Raw genomic sequence first — 21,260 nt, 5'->3', positions numbered from 1 at the left:
ATGATCAAAATTGATCGCAGCATGTAAATGGTTCACAGAGGGTGGACACTCTCTCTGTGACATCATTGGCCCTCCGCCATATAATCACAGAGGGCCGATGGGTTGCCATGACAGCCAGTCACCAGACAATGGCATCTGGGTCGGCCATGGCTTGTGATCATTATGGTAAGCAATAATACATTGCAGTACACAAATACTGCAGTATACTATCGGAGCGATCATAGCATCGCAGGTTCAAGTCCCCTTCAGTAGCAGTTGTCGGGTGCCGGTGGGTGCTGTGCTCTTGGGCCTAGCAGCAAGTGCACAGTATTCCGAGGTGAGATGTATAGCATTGCAAACTGAAATCAATTGTGGATCCGCAGATGAATCCAAGTCAAAATCCACACCAATGGTGCAAATTTTGATGCAGAAGTGCTGCATAATTTTCCGTTGCAGAAAATTCGCCAGATGTCCGCTACGTGTGAACGTACCCTTAAGGAGTTAACAGATGTCTCATGCTTCTTTTAGTCCACCCTCAGTTATGATACTGCTGTGATGACAAGCTTTCCATCCTCGTTTTTCTCCTAGTAGTAAATGATGTCAGTTAATCAAATGAATTTCCACTGATTTTCTGCCTTGATGAGAATTAGCACTTATTAAAGCACAATGGAGGATGAAAGACCGTGATGAATAACTACTGATGAATGTTATGTGCTGTGCAGGTGGAGTCTTCAGCTGGTACCATGGCACTAGAAATGTCATAGCGGGCACGCTTATATTAGGGAAAACTGGATTGCAAGCTAGGCGGCCTCCATAGAATCTCCCAAAGGCGTTGTTACCCTTTTCCTAGAGTCCCGAAAGGCAGATCTGGCTAGCTTTGCATTGATATTGGCAGTAACAATATATTAGCTGCTAGTTTTATCCTTGGGGGTCTGGGAAAGCAGGAGGACAAGTCCTACATGAGATGTAATGGGTAGACCCTTTATTAGAGCCCCCAGCCCTCTATTAGAGACCTCCAGCTCTTTATTAAAAGCCCCTGGCCCCTTTATTAGAGCCCCCGGCTCTTTATCGCGCCGACCCTTTATTAGACCCATGTCTTTTTATTTGATCCTCTGGCCTCTTTATTATAGTCTCTGGCCCTCTCAAAATTGGTGCTTTTCTGTAAGGAAATTCTCCCCGTGACGCCGGAGTGCAGCATAAAATCACGTGACAAGTTGTCTGTGGATTAGTTTCAGTGTGAATCCACATTAGATGGGAAAATCCAGCGATTTGAACGACTTTCAACGAGGCCGGGTCATCGGTGCTAGACTAGCCGGGCCTCACTGCCAACCGTGTGGGGTTTTCTCATGTAACCGTGCGGACAGTATACAGCGTATACAGGGATCCTGTGGATGGAAGGATGTCAGGAATTATTCTGACCAACAGGTACTGCACAGTCAGCTGAATACAACACTGGTCCTCCAACTAACGTGACAAACGCACAACTCGCTGTTCCTTAACACGGATGGGCTATAACAGCAGACGACCAGTTCCAGCGCCATTGAGTTTAAGAGAAACAGATAGACGAGTTTCCAGCAGGCAAAATAGCGCAAAACTTGTATCACTGAGCAGCAGAAAAGCATCACCTGGTCAGATGGATCATCTGTTGCACCATCTGATGGGAGGTCAGAATTTGGTGCAAGCAGCATGAATCGATGACCCCTTGCTGTCAGCTGGTCAGAACATGTCAGCACCTCCATCTAGTCTGTGGTGACTACAAGAAGCTTCCTGTCCACAGGGGCCGATATTCCCGCAGAAGGATTTAATTATCTGGTGGAATTTACACTAAAAATGAATTTTTTGTGGTTATGAAGATCAAAGGAGGTCCAACGCACTACTAGATGGGAGTCTCTAATAAAGGGGCCATTCAGTGTAGTAATAGTATATAATCTCATAGGACAAGTCCTCTAATCTAGTACTTTATTATATGTATATAATATGCACTTTATTATCACCGGTGTGTATATATAATGTCTTGTGATTTGCAGGAAGGATCAGCATCTCCTCTCTCCCGTGAACTGCTGGTATTTGGTTTTGTCCCAGACCCGGCGTGAGAGTAAAGATCATGCCACGCTGAACGACATCTTCCTTAATAATGTCATTGTCAGGCTGTCGCACATCAGCGAGGACGTCATCAGACTCTTCAAAAAGGTGTGGATGAATGGCTTTAATTTCCTTAGGAATGTCTGCCAGCTGCTGCTCAGATATGGGGGCGGCTTCCACCACACGCTGCCCTGTCCCTGGGGCCATACTGTGATGGTGTCAGGTTGCTGTCCGCTGTTCCCTGCATGTCTTTTGTTCTCCAGTGTCATGTAAATGAAGTTTATATTAATCATTATATAACAAAAAGTTCACCAACTTTCTAATAGAATTTGTATTGCAGCTCCTCACCACTTGCAAGATCTCTGCTTGCTGTCAGTGGATTGGAACATTCTTGTTTACACTCAGAGACTGAAAACCTGTATAGATCTAATACTTCTCACAGCTACGAGTTTGTTACAGTTGTATCCCATTTAGATCTAAACACCTCAGCAGCACAAATCTTTCCAGGTCTGATCTGATAGTTTGTTACAATGTATCAGGCAACGTCTCAGTCTGTAGGCTGTATAGATCATAGAGGATTGTGTAGGCTGGATATAATTTGTTTTTAGTCTTTGCAAGAAGATTGTAATTTACTAACCGAAAGCAGAGATCTTAATAATAGTGAGCATGCAAAAATGCATTCTTTTCATTGGCTTGCAGCTCCTTCGCTGTTCCTATGACAGCACTTCCTGTCCTGTGCTCTGTTGGATCCAAACCATCATTAACATCATGCCGACCATACAAAAAAGGAAGTGTTTCCATGGGGGAGCAGGAAGAAGGAGCTGCAGTCTAGTGTACATAACAGTTGCATTTCTTTGGACCATTATAAGGTTATTATTGCCTTGCAGAGTAAAGATATTGGCCTGCAGATGCATGAGGAGCTGGCAAAGGTCACAAATGAGCTGTATACGGTGAGTGTCCCGGGGGATATTCACATAGCCATTCGTTTAGGTTAGTATTCTGAAAGTAACAATCTGTCGCTCCTCAGGTGATGAAGACGTATCACATGTACCATTCGGAAAGCATTAACGCCGAGAGCAAACTGAAGGACGCAGAGAAGCAGGAGGAGAAACAGTTCAGCAAATCTGCAGAGCTCGGGCCCAACGCCCTGCGCCACGAAGACAGACAGCAGAGACGCAGCTCTGCCAAGAAGATCGAGAAGATGAAGGAGAAGGTGGGAGGGGGTCCTGTACTGCATGAGATTATCAAGGGTTTGAAAGGGTTAACGGACACGAACACTGCAGGCATTATAGTGCGACAGGATAATAACAGTCACATCTTAAAGAGATAGTGACCTCTCTATAACATTGCTGCTGCAGTTCTCTGCATACTGTGATTGTAAAGGGCTTGTTTAGTGACCTCTCTATAACATTGTTGCTGCAGTTCTCTGCATACTGTGGTTGTAAAGGGCTTGTTTAGTGTTCTGCAGCTTTCTGATCTACATTGTGTTTTGGTTTATCACTATTTTCTATGCTTGCTGTCAGCAAAAAGAAACATTCATACAAGAACTAGTGAACTGCAAACGGGAATTGCGAGCAGACATGAGGCAACAACCAACAAACAGCCAAAACACTCATTTAACATACATGCTTCCATAAACAGATGGAATTACTATGGCACAAGGTATTGGTTTGCCTTTTGGCCAATATACTTAAGCCCATGAGCCTGCGACAAGGGTCCTTGTTGTCTCATTGGTACCTACTCTAACAAGACAATCTAATCCCAGACTTCCCACCTGCAAGTGGGGCGATCGTACCAATAGGGACGGCCCCATGCTGGAATCTAAGGGCCTGGCTCACTCTAGATGGAAAACAATCCAAGCAGAAAAAAACACTGTTCACACCACACACACAAGGTAATACATACCACACAGAACAGGACTGTTCACCCCATGTCCGGCCACCTGCACAGAGACACAGAGCATGTCACTGTTCACACCTACAGAAAAACATGCATGGATGCAAGTGTACTGGTAGGGAAATGAGGAAACCAGAAGGACTGGTAATTATGTGCAGCAAACTACTGGAGATTGGCTGGCTGGAGAACTCCACCCGCAGCCAGCTCAAACATCCCACACATGTGGAAGTGTGCTCCTGGGACCCCATAGAACTACAGGTCCCAGGAGCACAACACAGCCTTTGGTTAGGTGGCATTCTATGTGGAATTTTCTTATGCTGTGTTCCCCAGCTCCCTTCCTGTCATAAGGAAAAAATAAAAACATGATAGTCAATCTGCCTGTATTCTGCTTGTGTAGAAAGCAGCAAAATAGCAGCATATCTACACCAGAATATCTAAAGGAATAAATACAGCACAAGAACCAAGTTCAGTAAATGAATACAGCTCCAGAACCAAGATCATAACATAAATACAGCACGAGAACCAAGCTCATAACAAAACAGCACCAGGACCAAGCTAATATCATAAATACAGCACCAGAACCAAACTCACAAGATAAATACAGCAACAGAACCAAGCTCATAACCTAAACATAGTACTAGAACCAAGCTCAGCACGTACAAATAGCATTAGAACCAATCTCCTATCATAAATACAGCACTAGAACTGAGCTTAGTACATAAATGCAGCCCCAGAACCAAGCTCATTTCTGAAATGTAGCCTCAGAACCAAGCTCTCAAGATAAATATAGCACTAGAACCGAGCTCATAACATAAACATGATACCAAGATCTGTATATAAATAAACCACCAGGTGAAGGTGGACCTAAGGGGAGCAATCACCCTGCATCCTACATCCGGATTATCAGACTGTGTGTTATTGAGCCCTGTGTTAGAGGGATTGTACTGCGTTATCCCAGGCTGCACTGTGGTTAGTAATAATGTATTTTTTTTTCTTCCTCTTTTACATGGTTGTTATTTTCTTAACTTTTTGTTATTTAATATTTTTTCTTGTGATTTTTTAGAGACAAGCGAAATACTCGGAGAACAAGCTGAAATGCACAAAGGCCAGAAACGAATATCTGCTGAACCTGGCGGCCACCAATGGGTGCATTAGCAAGTACTACATCCACGACGTGTCCGACCTCATCGATGTGAGTGCTTATTAGTGCTGGCTGAGACGGCACTGCCCTGCATGTATAGGGAATTCTTGCTTTTATGGAAAGAGAACTTAAACAGGTCTTATGAAAACAAATTCTGTACACTATAGGGAATAACTTGCTGATCACTGGGACCCCAGCTAGTCCGGAGAAAGGGGTACACAGCATCCCACAATCAAGGTAGTGGGTGTTGCACGTGCTTACCGCTGCTCGATTGATTTCAGTGATATAACAGGGCACTTGAACTCAGCTACTGTATCTCTGGTAGTCACATTTAAATGAATGAAGTGGCAATGTACATGTATGGCCGCCGCTGCCTTCATTGTAGGATGATCTGGACCTCCGTTCTCAGGATTGGATGGGGTCCCAGTGGTCAGACCCTCACTGATCAGCAATTTATCCACTATGCCAGTGTTACCCAATACCAGTCCTCAGGGACCACCAACAGGTCATATTTTCAGGATATCCTATGGTAAGACCACCTGTGGCAATGTCTGAGGCACCAACAATAATTTCATCACTTGTGCAATACTGGGGAGATCCTGAAAACATGACCTGTTGGGGGTCCCTGAGGACTGGAGTTGGGAAATACTACCCCGTGCTGTAGATACAGGATAACGCCTATACGTGGGACAACACCCTTAATCATCATCATACTAAGAAGCAACTTTCTAACATAGTTGGTTTCAGTTCATCACCATTTCAAGACATCTGCTTACTGTTAATGAATCGGAACATTCTTGTTTTCATCCAGAGGCTGAAAACCTTAACAGACTTAGGCTGGGCTCACACGGCCATGTGCGTAAAAGGCTGCGTGGGTAACAGTGTTTTAACTCTGTAGAGCCGCCGGTTACCCGGTTAATCTCACGCACGCTGTAATGCGCAGTCCACCTGTTTTTTTGGATTATAATTCCTGCGCCGGCGCTCTGCAATAGTGTGTATACACGCCGCACATACGCAATGTAATCACGTATGGGCGACGTTGATTACATGCCCATAGAGAACAATGTGCACTCTCACGCATATTACGCCGCAAAATAGAACGCGCTACGCTCCTTTTTCTGCGCTTGCGCATTATGCAATTCCTACATGCTAATGTGAGCAGACCTGTGTAAGGAAATGTATTTGATTGCCTGCAAATTACCGCGTATTACACGAGCATACAGCGCAGTTGTAATACGCAGTAATCTTATACTCGTATGAACCCGGCCTTAGGGCTCGTTCACATTGGCGTATTTGCACCCGTAAAATGCGGTGAATAGAACCCATTGATATTTTCACGTGATGTGTGATCTTGTGATAAAATACGCGACATGAACTATCTTGTGTACATTTGCACATCACAAGAGCCCATAGAAATCGATGGGCTTGTGTAAATGTTCATGACATACAGAGAACGCTTCGCTGTGCATAACCATGTGATATTGTGCATATTTGTTTGTGTACGCAAACAAGCAGTGCATATTTGCACGGCCGAAATGCGCTTACACCCATGTGAGCCCAGCCGTGCTACTTCTCATAGCTGAGGATTTGCTACAATTGACTGACTATCAACAAACTATCAGGGCAGGAGAGATTTGTTTTGCCAGTGTGTTTCGATCACAGACTGGATACACTTGTAGCAAAATCTCAGATATGAAGAGGACTGCATCTGGACATGTTTTCAGCCTCTGCATGTAAACTAGCATATTCCAATTCACTGACAAGAAGCAGAAATTTTGATAACGGCTCATTCATGCAATTTTGGTCCATAAAGACCCTTTTACACTAAACGATTACACTGGTCAACAAGTCAAAAAAAATGTTCTGTATCTGGTTTGGAAATAGGTTGATTTAAAGGGGTTGTCCCGCGCCGAAACGGGTTTTGTTTTTTTTCTCAACCCCCCCCCGTTCGGCGCGAGACAACCCCGATGCAGGGGTTAAAAAAGAACACCGGACAGCGCTTACCTGAATCCCCGCGCTCTGGTGACTTCTTACTTACCCGGTGAAGATGGCCGCTGGCATCTTCTCCCTCGGTGGACCGCAGGGCTTCTGTGCGGTCCATTGCCGATTCCAGCCTCCTGATTGGCTGGAATCGGCACGTGACGGGGCGGAGCTACACGGAGCCCCATTGAGAAAAGCAGAAGACCCGGATTGCGCAAGCGCGTCTAATTTGGCCATTAGACGGCGAAAATTAGACGGCAACCATGGAGACGAGGACGCCAGCAACGGAGCAGGTAAGTGAATAACTTTTGATAACTTCTGTATGGCTCATAATTAATGCACAATGTACATTACAAAGTGCATTAATATGGCCATACAGAAGTGTATAGACCCACTTGCTGCCGCGGGACAACCCCTTTAACTAATTTTGGGGTGCTGAACTCAGTGGAAGAATCAGATTCTATCTATCATGTCACATTTGTGTAATACATAGCACTATTACATAGACAATAATACAGTGTTGACAAATATTGTCTGGTTTTAAATACAAAAAAAAAATAACATTCGGAACTCAATAATGTTTTTCTGGTAATGTATTTGTGAATGAAACTCAAAAAATACTGATATGCTGAGGTAAGAATGAAGAGAAGTGCTTCATGCAGATTACAACAAACACTACACAGCAGTACAGATAGGCTCATGTCAGTAACCTTCCTGCTCAACTTCATTGTTCTGCCTTCTGTGACCATTTTGAGAACGTCATCCACTGTGTGTTACATTCAAATAAAGAGTTTAGCTTAGTCACTGATTTAATAATATATAAATATTTCACCAAAAAATGAGCACAAACACAAAAACTTTGTTTTTTAAATTGAAAAAATCTAAATTACATAAAAACCCTACGTGATACATCATTTCTAAAGGTAAATTCGGATTCTACACCCAAATATCCATAAGAATTGATATATAGCACACCAGATGCAAAAATGCTGTTGAGCAGTGTAATCATTCAGATTCTTGCTGGATCACGGGAATCTGAACTAGAATCATTCAGTGTAAATGCCGGCAGCGACTGAACAAGAAATGATAATTCGCTTGTTCGGCTTCTGCAGGCATAAAAATCAAATGACGATCGTCCCGTGTAAACTTCATCTATGGATAATGGCCTGTTCACTGTGAATGGAGGCAGGTGGCCCGAATGATCCCCATCCCGCTCCGCCTCCATTCACTGAGTGGTGATCGTTGCTGTGTGAAAGCACAAGAGCAGTTATTGCTGGGACGACCGGCGGGTGCAGAAGATACTGATAGTCGCCCTGTGTAAAAGGTCACTAAAAAGATAGCGTTTTCACTGCGTCTGTATGTGTCTATCATATGGCGTTTTGCCGCATATGTGAGTTTTTTTACATTCATGCGGCATCCGTGTAATCAGTGTTTCATGTGCGCAAAGAAAAATGCCAGAAGGCACAAGTAATGCTAGTTTGTCACAACCCGCCAAAAAGATGCCAGTGCACGTTCGCTGCAATTTTTTTTACATAGCGATAGACTTTAATGGGTGATTTTGGTCTGTGAATACGGACCAAAATACGAGATGCTGCAGTTTTTTTTTACGTATAACATTGCCCTGCGTTAAAACGCACTCTGAATACACTAATTTAATTCAGTGTGTCCATATCAGTCAGTAAAAACTATGGACTAAATATGGACAGAAAATACACCCGTGTGAATGGGCCCTAATGATGGCTAATTGAAGCATAAAGTATATGAAAAAGTCGCAGAACATCTTCTCATCGTATTCTGCAGCGAGAAGATTTTTGTGAGCTCCTTTCGTGGCGCTTCCTTCCCCGCTCTCTCCCTGGTGGGGAGGGGGGCAGCAGATGGTTTCATTTCCCTGGCGCTCAGCTGCCTGATGATGACGGCGGTCTCCGCTCTCCTTCTCTAATTACCTCCTCTATGTGACAGTGTAACAAGGGGACGGCTGTCAGCATGGAGCCCAGGTGTTCAGCGGAGTCCCCCGAGACACGGGAGGTTATATATGTGCACATACTGGGGGCTGTCAGTCGTGACGGCTTGATTTATCTTCGTTTCAGGAGGGTTCTGCAGATGTAAACTTGCCTTTGTCATTCATCTAATGTGGTCACTGATAAGGCTACTCTCTGCCGGCGATCAATAATATCCGAAGGACAGGTCTGGACATAGAAGCCATGAACGTCCCGTAGAGACATAGTCATTCCTGCATTACAGGATCCAGAAAGGACTTTTCCAGCAGTAAAAACATCCTATGGGCCGGGGATGGGGTAAAATAAAAAGAAATAAGCCGTACTCACTTCTCACATTCTATCCCACCCACCTTGGTCCAGCGCAGAAGCCCCCTGGCCGCTCAGCCAGTCACTCACTTCACAGGTCACATTTCATTCATGGTAGTATCACCGCTGCAGCCAGTGTGATTGGTTGAACGGTTACGTGTACAATGAACAGCAGGACCTTGTAGGACTGGAGCGCATACCTCTTCATAAATTTGGCGCATTTTTGACTTTCTTGGCATTATAAATAGCATGTGTAGATTTGCTCTATAAATTACGCCAACTTGTGATATAAATAATAGTGAGGCTGTATTCTCATGCGTGAGTGCGATATCTGTCCGAGAAACTCGGACAGTTATCGCACTCCTAAATCTAAAATTTGTGATACAAGTACGATGTGTTGTGCAAAAAAAAGCATTGTATCGTGTGCGTGGTTTTCACGAAAAAAAAATCGTATATTGCTTCTGTATTTCAATAGAAAAAGTAAAGCACTTGGCATGCGAGTGCAATGTGTTTTTTTTTTTTTTCATGCACCCATAGGAATGAATGGGCGATATCACCCAAAAATAGGACATGCTGCGATTTTTCTGCTTTGAACTTTCAGTCCCAGTGTCCATGTGTAGAACAACAGAAAATAATGGGTTATTTCTAGAGATAAGCGAGTAGTGTCTTAGCCGAGTATCTCCCCGCTCATCTCTAAAGATTCGGGGGCTGGCGGGGGAGAGCGGGGAGGAACGGAGGGGAGATCTCTCTCTCCCTCTCTCCCCGCCGCAACTCACCTGTCACCCGCGCCGGCCCCAGAGTCTTTAGAGACGAGCGGGGAGATACTCGGCTAAGGCACTACTCGCTCATCTCTAGTTATTTCCTCATGCAAGTGACAGTCCTATCACAATTGGAAGGAACTTTGTGAGTAAATACTGCTTAAGGGCTCATTCACATGGACGTATATCGGCTTATTCACATAGACGTATATTGGCCGGGTTTTCACACCCAGCCAATATACGCTGCCCCTCTCTGCAAGGGGAGGAGGCGGGACGGGAGCTAGTGTACTGAGAGCTTGGCTCTGCCACCTCCCATTACAAACAGTGGTAATGGACGGAGAGGGAGCAGGAACTCAGTGCACTAGCTCCCGCCCCGTCCCGCCTCCCTTGCAGAGAGGGGCAGCATATATCGGCCAGGCGTGAAAACCCGGCCGATATACGTTCATGTGAATAAGCCCTATGTCAGTATTTAAAGGCCTTGATAGTCTCACACGAGTTTTCTGCGTTCTGAGAGGCACAAAGCTCGCATAGAAATAGACCCAATTATTTACAATGGGTGTATATACATGACCAATTAAGGCATTTTTGCCCAATTTTTCTACTATGGAACCACAAAAAAAATTATCGCATCCAAATGCGATTTTCATGTGATGTGAAAATTGCATATACCACGATGCAATGCGTTTTTCTCGCAAAATGCATCAAACTTGCATTGAAAATCACGTTTACCTGTGCGATATCGGTCCGACTTTTTTTTAAGACCAATATCATGCTTGTCCGTGTGAATACAGCCTGAATCTGTGTTCAGCCCCGCTCACTTATTTAGTTAGCTATTTTTGAGAGAAGTGTAAAAAAGTTGTAAATGTGACGTGCACTGTCATTTGCAAATTTTCAATGCTTGAACTGTGTCGCAAATTAAGCCCCCCATAGCGTGCAGCTGTACATTGCAGCGTAGCATTTGCTGCCCCATCAATGTCTGTGTTTTCTCTCATTCTTCCAGTGCTGTGACCTGGGCTTTCATGCCAGTCTTGCCCGCACCTTTCGCACATACCTCTCTGCTGAGTACAACCTGGAAACATCCCGCCATGAAGGTCTGGACATCATTGAGAACGCGGTGGACAATCTGGACGCTCGCAGTGACAAGCATAAAGTCATGGATTTATGCAATCAGGTCTTCTGTCCCCCCCTCAAGTTTGACTTCCAGCCTCATATGGATGATGAGGTGCGTAGTCCTGCTTTGCTGCAGGGTTGTGATCACAACCAGGCATGAGGGTTCACTAACTTTTTTAATCATTCATGATGCCATTTTGCAGGTGTGCCAGGTGAGTGCTCAGCAGCCAGTGCAGATGGAGCTCCTGGTCCGTTACCATCAGTTACAATCCCGTCTGATGACGCTGAAGATCGAGAATGAGGAGGTAAGCCCCCCCCCCCCCCATGTTCTGCATAGTGCAGTTGTGTAATGTACCAGGATAAGGGCAGAGCGCCTCAGTGGGACCCATTTGGTAGTATGACTGCAGGGGGGCACTGGAGTGCATATTCTGCTCAGGTGGCGAGATCTTGTTTGAGAGCGTGCTGCCAGCCTACACCAACCAGTTGTTGGATCAACATCGACCTAGCAGGGAAGTAAAAACAAACTAGGACCCGGATTTATAAATTGAAAACCATGTATGCTGAGACACCAGTTGATGGTAAAAAAGATCTTTTTTGTGACCAGTACAGTAACGCGTTTCGAGATATTAGACTCCTTTATCATACAGCTGGCAGAAATCCACATTGGTGGCCAGGGTGTCAGCGAGCAGAGTTGGATCTCCTTTGCCACACACAGATTTGGCTTTGAGCTCAATTTGGAGGCAGCACCTGGGGTACCGCTGTATTGACCCTTTCACCCCACAAATTGGGATCTGGTCTTTGCTGCACATACGTAATCTCAGTTATATGGCAGCTGGAGCTACATGAGACCAAGACATGATACCTGTGAGCAGAGACATAACCAGGAGACTTAGCCGAGCTCAAGGCTGGCAGAACAGGTGCATCAAAATGCGGGCCGGCAGCTGGTAGAGAGTCCAATAAACATAGCCGAGGTCAGCGATGGAGAAGCCAGGAACAGGCAGGAGACAGAAAACCAGGGGAACACACAAACTACTGATCAGGCTTACACAACAGGTGGAACCAAATCTTAGGAGAAGAAAGCCTAGTATAGTCAGAAATGTTTGGCTATAGGCTGGGGAAAGATTAGCAAGATGTGCACTGTCCCTATAAGTATGGAGGTGGGTACATGCGTGTGTCCTATGGTCAGAGGCTAGAGACTGCCAGCTGAGAAGGGCATGGCCTCTGCTAAAATGAAGGAGAGGCAACCAACTGCTGTAGCATCAATTGGCAGCCACGACGGTGCATCGTGGCACAGAGCCTCGAGGTCCTTATTCCGCTATCTGACGAAGGGGTCTAATGCCCTGAAACATAACGGAGCAGGAAAACTGAATCCGTAGCGCAGGTGTGAATAGAGCCTTTCCTGTCCAAAAAAAATAAAACTTTAGAGAAGAGAAGCAAACTGAAGCCTTAACATTTTTTTTAATTAATTGGGGTAAAAAACAGATCCGTTTTTTAATGTTTTATTTCATTTTTCACTCCTCCGAGCAGAGTCGGATCACCATGCATGCATGCAGCGCTTTTTCTTCCATCGAAAAGCCAGGCATATTTGTGGAAAGTGTGCGGACCCCATCATAGTCAATGGGGATTCCTCTTTCCTGCTACACAGTGGGTCCGCTTTCATGTTCTCACATTGGAGCAGAACATCCCTCCTTCTCCAGTTTCCCTGTTAATAGAGCTGGAAGATGAAGTGATTAAACACTGTTGTGCCCCGGGGCGTCCACTATCAATCCCATTCTCTCCTCTCTCACAATTGCACGCTTTGTTTTGCATTTGAAATTACTTCATGTCCTTGAGTCGTCCTCGTCTGTCAAGTTAATAATAATTCTGTGCAGCCATTTCTTGCTTATTTCTTTCTGTAGGAAAGCTGGGTGATAACAAATATGGCTGCTTTTAGGTGTTGCTGGAGTCCTAAACACCAAATGTTCCAAGTGATGCGCCGATACATCACCAATTCCCATACCGTAGTTTTACTCAACCAGGACTACAGAAAGTCCATGATGTTGCAAGCAGAAACCCCAATCTAGAAGATATATTATTTTTTTTCTAACCCCATAGGGATCCTTCACATTGGCGTGTTTTTTGTTCCGTGAATGCGCAGTGTATTCATGCACCGAAAATCACCTGTTCCCTGTGTATTTCAGCTCTTCTGCGGTGTTTTTGCGCATATAACTACGCTTCGTGTTTACATAGGCAAATCAAATACGCAGAAGGGCCATTGTTTTGAAGTGCAAGTATGTAGTGAACACACAGGTTTCCTGGGCTTTAAACCTGCACATGCATCTTTTTAAGACGATGGCTTGACTGACAGCCAGGTTCCTGCTCTAACTGCCAGGAGAGGAGAAACCTCTCATCCTACACCTTACATGCACCAACCAATAGTGGCTGCAGTATGTAAGCAGATGACAGAGAGAGGGTGCTCTTCCTGTCGTTTTACAGCACCCCACAGTGTAATTGCAAGGTACCAATGGGTTCGTACGGCAGCCAGAAGCTTGACAGAGGCCTCCATGTCTGCCATATAATTCAGCCTATTAGGCCCAGTCTATGGCAGAGTCTACTAGACTGCTGTCATAGGCATAGTAGAATGCAATATAGAAGTAATGCAGTGTACTATCCTAGTCATTGAACGACAACATCTTAAAAGTCCCTTTCAGTGACTAATAAATAGTTGCAAAGGTTCAATAAAATTTAATTTTTTTTCAAGAAAAATCAAATATTTCTATTGAAATGTTAATAAATACACCAAATAATGTAATCTAAAATACAACTTAACCAGCCCTGAGCCCAACCTACCTCCCCCAGCCTCTCCCACTTATAAAGAGGAAAGAAATACCGCACATCACAGTCTATAAGCCATCACATTCTATACAATATGTGTATACTCCATTTAACAATAGTATTTAAAAAAATTTTATAGACATATTAACTAATTTTATTTCTAGTTTAACTGGATTAGTGACAATATTCAGTTTGAAGAACAAAGTGTAATTTAAAGAAAAAAAAAAAATCCAATTGAAAAAAAATACACATTTCCCCTTTTCTAAATGGATAAAATTGCTTTTTTTTTTCTTAAAAGCAGCACATAAAGGGTATTACTGCGTTCGTAACGACCCAAACAATGAAATTAGTTTGATATGGATCCTGCATGGTGAACATTGTAAAAATAATTTTAAAAAGTAACACCAGAATTTCTATTTTTCTTTTGTCATTTTCCAAAAAACGTAATAAAAAGCAATTCAGAATTCACGGGCCTCAAAATGGCACCAATAAAAACTACAACTCTTCCCACGAAACAATAAAGCCCTCAAAGAGTTCTAATGCCGGATAACTAAAACTGTTATGGGTCTTAAAATGCAGCGATGGAGATTCAAGTGTTTTTCATTAAAAATGTGGGGGGTTTTTTGTGCTAAAGTAGTTAAAAATGAAGTGATTTCTATAAACTTGATATCGCAGTAATTGTGCTGATCCAGAAGATAAAGGTATCGTGATATTTTTACCAAAGACTGAACTTCATAAAAGCAAAACCCCAGAACAACGTCAGAATTTCTGAGGGATTTTTCCTTCACCCCCCTTTCAAAAAAAAAAAAGTAAAAATTTACACAGCACATTATATGTACCCTAGAGTGGTGCCATTAAAATATTCAACTTGTCCCACAAAAAACAAGTCCTCATATGACTACATCACTGAGTTATGGCTCTTGCAACGCGGTGATGAAAATTGCTTTGTCCTTAAGGCAAAAAAATAGGCTCATCAATAAGGGGTTAAGTTGATCACTATGTTTTCCGAAAGCTCCGCCTCCTCCTTATCCTCCATAGTCATGAACTATCATTGTCTAATAGTCTCCTTAATTATTCACAAGATGCATTAGGTAGAACATTCACTGTACGTGACCTATTTGAAACCACCGATGCTAACTGTATCTGTCGGGCAGGTGAGGAAGACCCTGGACGCCACCATGCAAACCTTGCAGGACATGTTGACAGTTGAGGACTTTGATGTATCTGATGCCTTCCAGCATAGCCGCTCCACAGAGTCTATTAAATCCGTTGCCTCCGAGACCTATATGAGCAAAGTGAACATCTCCAAGAGAAGAGCCAACCAGCAGGAGACAGAGAGCTTCTACTTCTCAGTAAGAAACCCTCATATCACCCGGACATGGACAGAATGATGTTATCTTCATTGTATGGCATGATGTAATAGCAAATTATACTTCCCAGAAAAATTATTTAATAAAGGCCTACGGAGGTAGAGGGAATGCAATTTATGTAGACCTAATTCTGAGCAACATTCTAGTTACACTTCCCAGACCCCGTGCCTGCACAATGTCATTTATCTCAGCAGTAATATCCTGCAGCATAATAGACTAGTGTAATGTAATATATTCCCAGAGGTGATTCAACCACAGTATGCCAATTCAGGAAAGATGACATGAAATGTAAAGGGCAATGGCATACACAGTTCTTATTAATATAACTACTATAATAAGGTGCTTTATGTACAAGAATATAACCACTAAAATACTACCCCCTATGTACAAGAATATAACTACTATAATACTGCTCCTATGTACAAGAATATAACTACTATAATACTGCCCCCTATGTACAAGAATATAACTACTATAATACTGCCCCCTATGTACAAGAATATAACTACTATAATACTGTCCCTATGTACAAGAATATAACTACTATAATACTGCCTCCTATGTACAAGAATATAACTACTATAATACTGCCTCCTATGTACAAGAATATAACTACTATAATACTGCCTCCTATGTACAAGAATATAACTACTATAATACTGCTCCTATGTACAAGAATATAACTACTATAATACTGCTCCTATGTACAAGAATATAACTACTATAATACTGCTCCTATGTACAAGAATATAACTACTATAATACTGCTCCTATGTACAAGAATATACCTGCTATAATACTGCCTCCATGTACAAGAATATAACTACTATAATACTGCTCCTATGTACAAGAATATAACTACTATAATACTGCCCCCTATGTACAAGAATATAACTACTATAATACTGTCCCCTATGTACAAGAATATAACTACTATAATACTGCCTCCTATGTACAAGAATATAACTACTATAATACTGCCTCCTATGTACAAGAATATAACTACTATAATACTGCCTCCTATGTACAAGAATATAACTACTATAATACTGCCCCCTATGTACAAGAATATAACTACTATAATACTGCCCCCTATGTACAAGAATATAACTACTATAATACTGCCTCCTATGTACAAGAATATAACTACTATAATACTGCCTCCTATGTACAAGAATATAACTACTATAATACTGCCTCCTATGTACAAGAATATAACTACTATAATACTACCCCCTATGTACAAGAATATAACTACTATAATACTGCTCCCTATGTACAAGAATATAACTACTATAATACTGCCCCCTATGTACAAGAATATAACTACTATAATACTGCTCCCTATGTACAAGAATATAACTACTATAATGCTGCCCCCTATGTACAAGAATATAACTACTATAATACACTGTATCTATATGTATATATACATATTACACATCTGTACTCCTCTCTTTTGCAGAAGTTTAAGGAGTATCTGAACGGCAGTAACCTGATCACCAAGCTACAAGCTAAGCACGATCTCTTGAAGCAAGCACTGGGAGAAGGTAGGGACGGTCGGGTTCAGTACATGCTGAGCAGACCACCTGTATACTGTGCTGTGGTCCCACAGATATATAATGTCTCCTCCCTGATGTGACTGCAGCACATTAATAATCTGTTTGTGTTTGTCTTCAGGCGAGCGAGCGCACTACGGCACCACCAGGTGAGCACTTAGTGTATAGCAGAACCTTCATGGAAGCCGCTATAAATGAACAGGGTCCGTTGACAATCCAGGCTTTCCTGATATCATATAGTCTCGCTTCTCACTGAACCGATACTTTGAAATTTTGAATGAAAAATAATAAAATAAAATAACCGACATGCGGCGCTGTATTTAGGGTAGCGGTAGCGATCAGTCGTGCCCAAATATCCTTTGAAATCTTCTTCAATGATATTGTCCTGAGACTCACCTTCTTCAGTCTCCTTTCATCTTGTTGTAGCCCTGTCTTTCACTCATTGTAGCATCACCTTCCATTCTAGTAAAGGCTTCTGTTCCTTTATGTTGTCTTCCTGCCTTCCATGTCGCTCATCATCCATGTTGTTGTTGCTCTGCCTTTCGCTTTATTGTAGCCCGACTTTCCATTTTGTTTTCTCTTCCTTTGTGCTGTAGTCTTGCCTTCCATCTTACTGTGGCCTCACCTTCCATGTTGTTGTAGACCTGCCTTTTGCTTTAGGGCTCATTCACACAACTATGATTTCGGCATGTATTACGGCTTTGTGACCCGCGGTGAATGAAGTTAATGAAAGTAAATAGACTTTCATTGTTCTGTTCACATAAGTGTGCAGACACTGGATGTCAATATGCTCGAGAAATAGATCACAGCACACTCTATTTCTTCGTGTATAACGCTGCGTGAGTATTATATTTTTGTATGGGAGAGTATGTAAATTCTGTCCATATGCAATACATTGCGTATGTGCGCCGATTTATACACGATTTATACACGACCCTGCTATGAAACAGAGCAGGAAATGACCGTGTGCGTGAGATACGCGATCATGTGCAGTCCGCTCGCTGCTATACGCGGTCTATGCTGGCTCATACAAACTGCGAGACTCCCACAGCGTTTAACAGATATGGTTATTGTAGTTTCACTATCTATTTTGGAGTTTTCACTTTCTTTTTGTTGTAGCCCTGCCTCCCATGTTGTTGTAGATCTGCCTCTTACTTTCTCGCAGCTTTCACTTTCATGTTGTTGCAGCCTTGTCTCCAATTTTGTTGTAGCTTCACCTTCCGTTTTGTTGAAGGCTTCTCTTCATTTTCTTTATAGTAATAATCTTTATTTGTATAGCGCCAACTTATTCCGCAGCACTTAATATATAGCTCTGACCTCTGCCTTATTGTAGTCTCACCTTCCATTTTGGAGTTTTCACTTCTTTTATTGTTGTAGGCTTGCCTTCCGTGCTGTTATAGCCCTGTCTCCCATGTTGTTGTAGGCTTGCCTTCCGCGCTGTTATAGCCCTGTCTCCCATGTTGTTGTAGGCTTGCCTTCTGTGCTGCTATAGCCCTGCCTGCCATGTTGTTGTAGGCTTGCCTTCTGTGCTGCTATAGCCCTGTCTCCCATGTTGTTGTAGCCTTGCCTTCTGTGCTGCTATAGCCCTGTCCCCATTTTGTTGTAGTCTTGCCTTCCGCGCTGTTATAGCCCTGTCTCCCATGTTGTTGTAGCCTTGCCTTCTGTGCTGCTATAGCCCTGTCCCCATTTTGTTGTAGGCTTGCCTTCTGTGCTGCTATAGCCCTGTCCCCATTTTGTTGTAGGCTTGCCTTCCGTGCTGCTATAGCCCTGTCTCCCATGTTGTTGTAGGCTTGCCTTCCGTGCTGCTATAGCCCTGTCTCCCATGTTGTTGTAGGCTTGCCTTTCTCGCTGTTATAGCCCTGTCTCCCGTGCTGCTATAGCCCTGTCTCCCATGTTGTTGTAGCCTTGCCTTCTGTGCTGTTATAGCCCTGTCTCCCATGTTGTTGTAGTCTTGCCTTCCGTGCTGTTATAGCCCTGTCTCCCATGTTGTTGTAGTCTTGCCTTCCGTGCTGCTATAGCCCTGTCTCCCATGTTGTTGTAGGCTTGCCTTCCGCGATGTTATAGCCCTGTCTTCCATATTGTTGTAGGCTTGACTTTCATGCTGTTATAGCCCTGTCTTCCATATTGTTGTAGGCTTGACTTCCATGCTGTTATAGCCCTGTCTCCCATGTTGTTGTGAGCTTGCCTTTTGTGCTGCTATAGCCCTGTCTTCCATGTTGTTCTAGCCTTGCCTTCCGCAACGTTATAGCCCTGTCTCCCATGTTGTTGTAGCCTTGCCTTCTGTGCTGCTATAGCCCTGTCCCCCATGTTGTTGCAGGCTTGCCTTTCGTGCTGCTATAGCCCTGTCTCCCCTGTTGTTGTAGGCTTGCCTTTCGTGCTGCTATAGCCCTGTCTCCCATGTTGTTGTAGGCTTGCCTTCTGTGCTGCTATAGCCCTGTCCCCCATGTTGTTGCAGGCTTGCCTTTCATGCTGCTATAGCCCTGTCCCCCATGTTGTTGCAGGCTTGCCTTTCATGCTGCTATAGCCCTGTCTCCCCTGTTGTTGTAGGCTTGCCTTTCATGCTGCTATAGCCCTGTCTCCCATGTTGTTGTAGGCTTGCCTTCTGTGCTGTTATAGCCCTGTCTCCCATGTTGTTGTAGCCTTGCCTTTTGCTTTATCGTAGCCTCACCTTCCATATTGTTGTAGACCTGCCTTTCACTTTGTCGTAGCTTCGTTTTTCATATTGTTGTAGCCCTGTCTCACATTTTCTTGTGGCTTCACCCTCAATTTTGTTAAAGGCCTCACTTCCTTTTTGCGCCTTTTACAGAATTTTTCACTGTATTATTGACAGATTATTCCGTCTCCCTCAGGCCCCCGAGTCTTCCCCCTAAACCTCAGAAAATGAGAAAGCCCCGACCTCGCTCCCTCTATAACCACATGCTCTTTAATGGGAACATGGAGCAGTTCATCCAGGTACTGGTGGACGACGTTGTGTGAGTCTGCTGCTCTGCCTGTGGCTCTCAGCACGGCTTCCTCCTCACTTAGCGCTTCCTATCTACCGCTCTCCTGTAGGTTTCTTCTTTTGAGGACATGGGGTATTTATAATGATGACAGTCGTACATGTGGAGTCCTTAGAACTTGGCATTATGTCACCTGTCCGGACATTTCCCAGAATCTGCAAGTCAGTGGAAAACGGATAGAATATTCTGCAATACCCTGTGTGCCGCAGCCATAAGGCTCCACTGTGGATGTCACTCTGCTTGCCTATACAACAGAACTGAAAATATTGACAGTTACATGGTGTTGTGTGCCGGGAGGATGGAAAAATGTCCTTCAGATCTCTAGGAAAACTAGTTGCAGAGAAATAATGGAGGTCCTGTGGCTTGCATTGCGTTGGGCAAGTGAGTCCAGTGCAGAACAAAGGGCGCTGTGGTGAGGCTTCTCGCTGCAGTTTCTCATTTCCTTGAAGTTCGGCCCTCTGATCTTATCTGTACGTAGAGGAGCAGCGCTCCACACAGAAACCCTACAGGCGAAGGGAACAGAGGCCTGAAGATAAATATATAAACGCTTCACAATGAATGATGTCTTTAGCACCAGAGCTTTGAAAATAGTTTCCATTATATTATGACTGCAGTACAGCGTGTCCTGCAGGATAACTGAATATTACAGTGAACGGTCCCTTTATTAGACCTCATCTAGTAGCATGTTGGACTCATTTGGCCTTCAGATCTGCAGCAATTCGTCATTGCGTAGATTCCACTAGGTAATGAAATCGTTCTGCAGGAATATCGGCCCCTGCGGACAGGAAGCTTCTTGTAGTTGTCACAAATTAGATGGAGGTGCTGACATGTTCTAATCAGCTGACAGGAAGGGGTCATCAATTCATGCTGCTTGCGCCAAATCCTGACCTTCCATCAGCACGGTGCAACAGAAATCTGGGTCCATCTGACCTGGAAATGTTTTTCCGCTGCTCAGTGATACAAGTTTTTGTGCTCTTTTGCCCACTGGAGTCTCGCCTTTCTGTTTCTGTAGCACACAATGGTGCTGGTACGGGTCGTCTGCTGTTATAGCCCATCTGCGCTAAGAAACGGCAAGTTTTGCATTCTGAAACATTAATGGAGCACCAGTTTTGTATCCACTGGCTAAGCAGCATCTGTTAGAGCGGTTCCTGACATCCTCCTCTGACTCCTTTCAGTGACAAGTTGTTTCCATCCACAGCATCCTTTTTTTGTTTTTGATGCTGTTGTCTTTGATCTCGGTATACTCTGCACACTGTTACATTAAAAAAA

General features: G+C 43.7%; 1 protein-coding gene across 2 annotated transcripts in view; it reads left to right on the top strand.

Annotated features, from left to right (window-relative positions):
- SRGAP3 (SLIT-ROBO Rho GTPase activating protein 3) overlaps window positions 1-21,260 on the top strand; it is a 93,744-nt gene that overhangs the window by 49,688 nt on the left and 22,796 nt on the right. Inside the window, exons 3-12 of one of the 2 annotated variants that reach the window (XM_066596984.1) lie at window positions 2,007-2,169; window positions 2,949-3,011; window positions 3,089-3,274; window positions 5,021-5,149; window positions 11,140-11,361; window positions 11,453-11,554; window positions 15,218-15,415; window positions 16,899-16,983; window positions 17,114-17,141; window positions 19,842-19,944. In XM_066596984.1, the coding sequence (XP_066453081.1) occupies window positions 2,007-2,169; window positions 2,949-3,011; window positions 3,089-3,274; window positions 5,021-5,149; window positions 11,140-11,361; window positions 11,453-11,554; window positions 15,218-15,415; window positions 16,899-16,983; window positions 17,114-17,141; window positions 19,842-19,944 (1,279 nt within the window). The remainder of the gene's footprint in view (window positions 1-2,006; window positions 2,170-2,948; window positions 3,012-3,088; window positions 3,275-5,020; window positions 5,150-11,139; window positions 11,362-11,452; window positions 11,555-15,217; window positions 15,416-16,898; window positions 16,984-17,113; window positions 17,142-19,841; window positions 19,945-21,260) is intronic. The other variant, XM_066596985.1, reaches the window with a different exon arrangement.

This window comes from Eleutherodactylus coqui, chromosome 3 (assembly GCF_035609145.1).
Source record: "Eleutherodactylus coqui strain aEleCoq1 chromosome 3, aEleCoq1.hap1, whole genome shotgun sequence".
In the NCBI taxonomy this organism is placed as follows: Eukaryota; Metazoa; Chordata; class Amphibia; order Anura; family Eleutherodactylidae; genus Eleutherodactylus; species Eleutherodactylus coqui.
The sequence above is the reverse complement of the archived record's forward strand: the minus strand, read 5'-3'. Positions and strand labels throughout refer to the sequence as shown.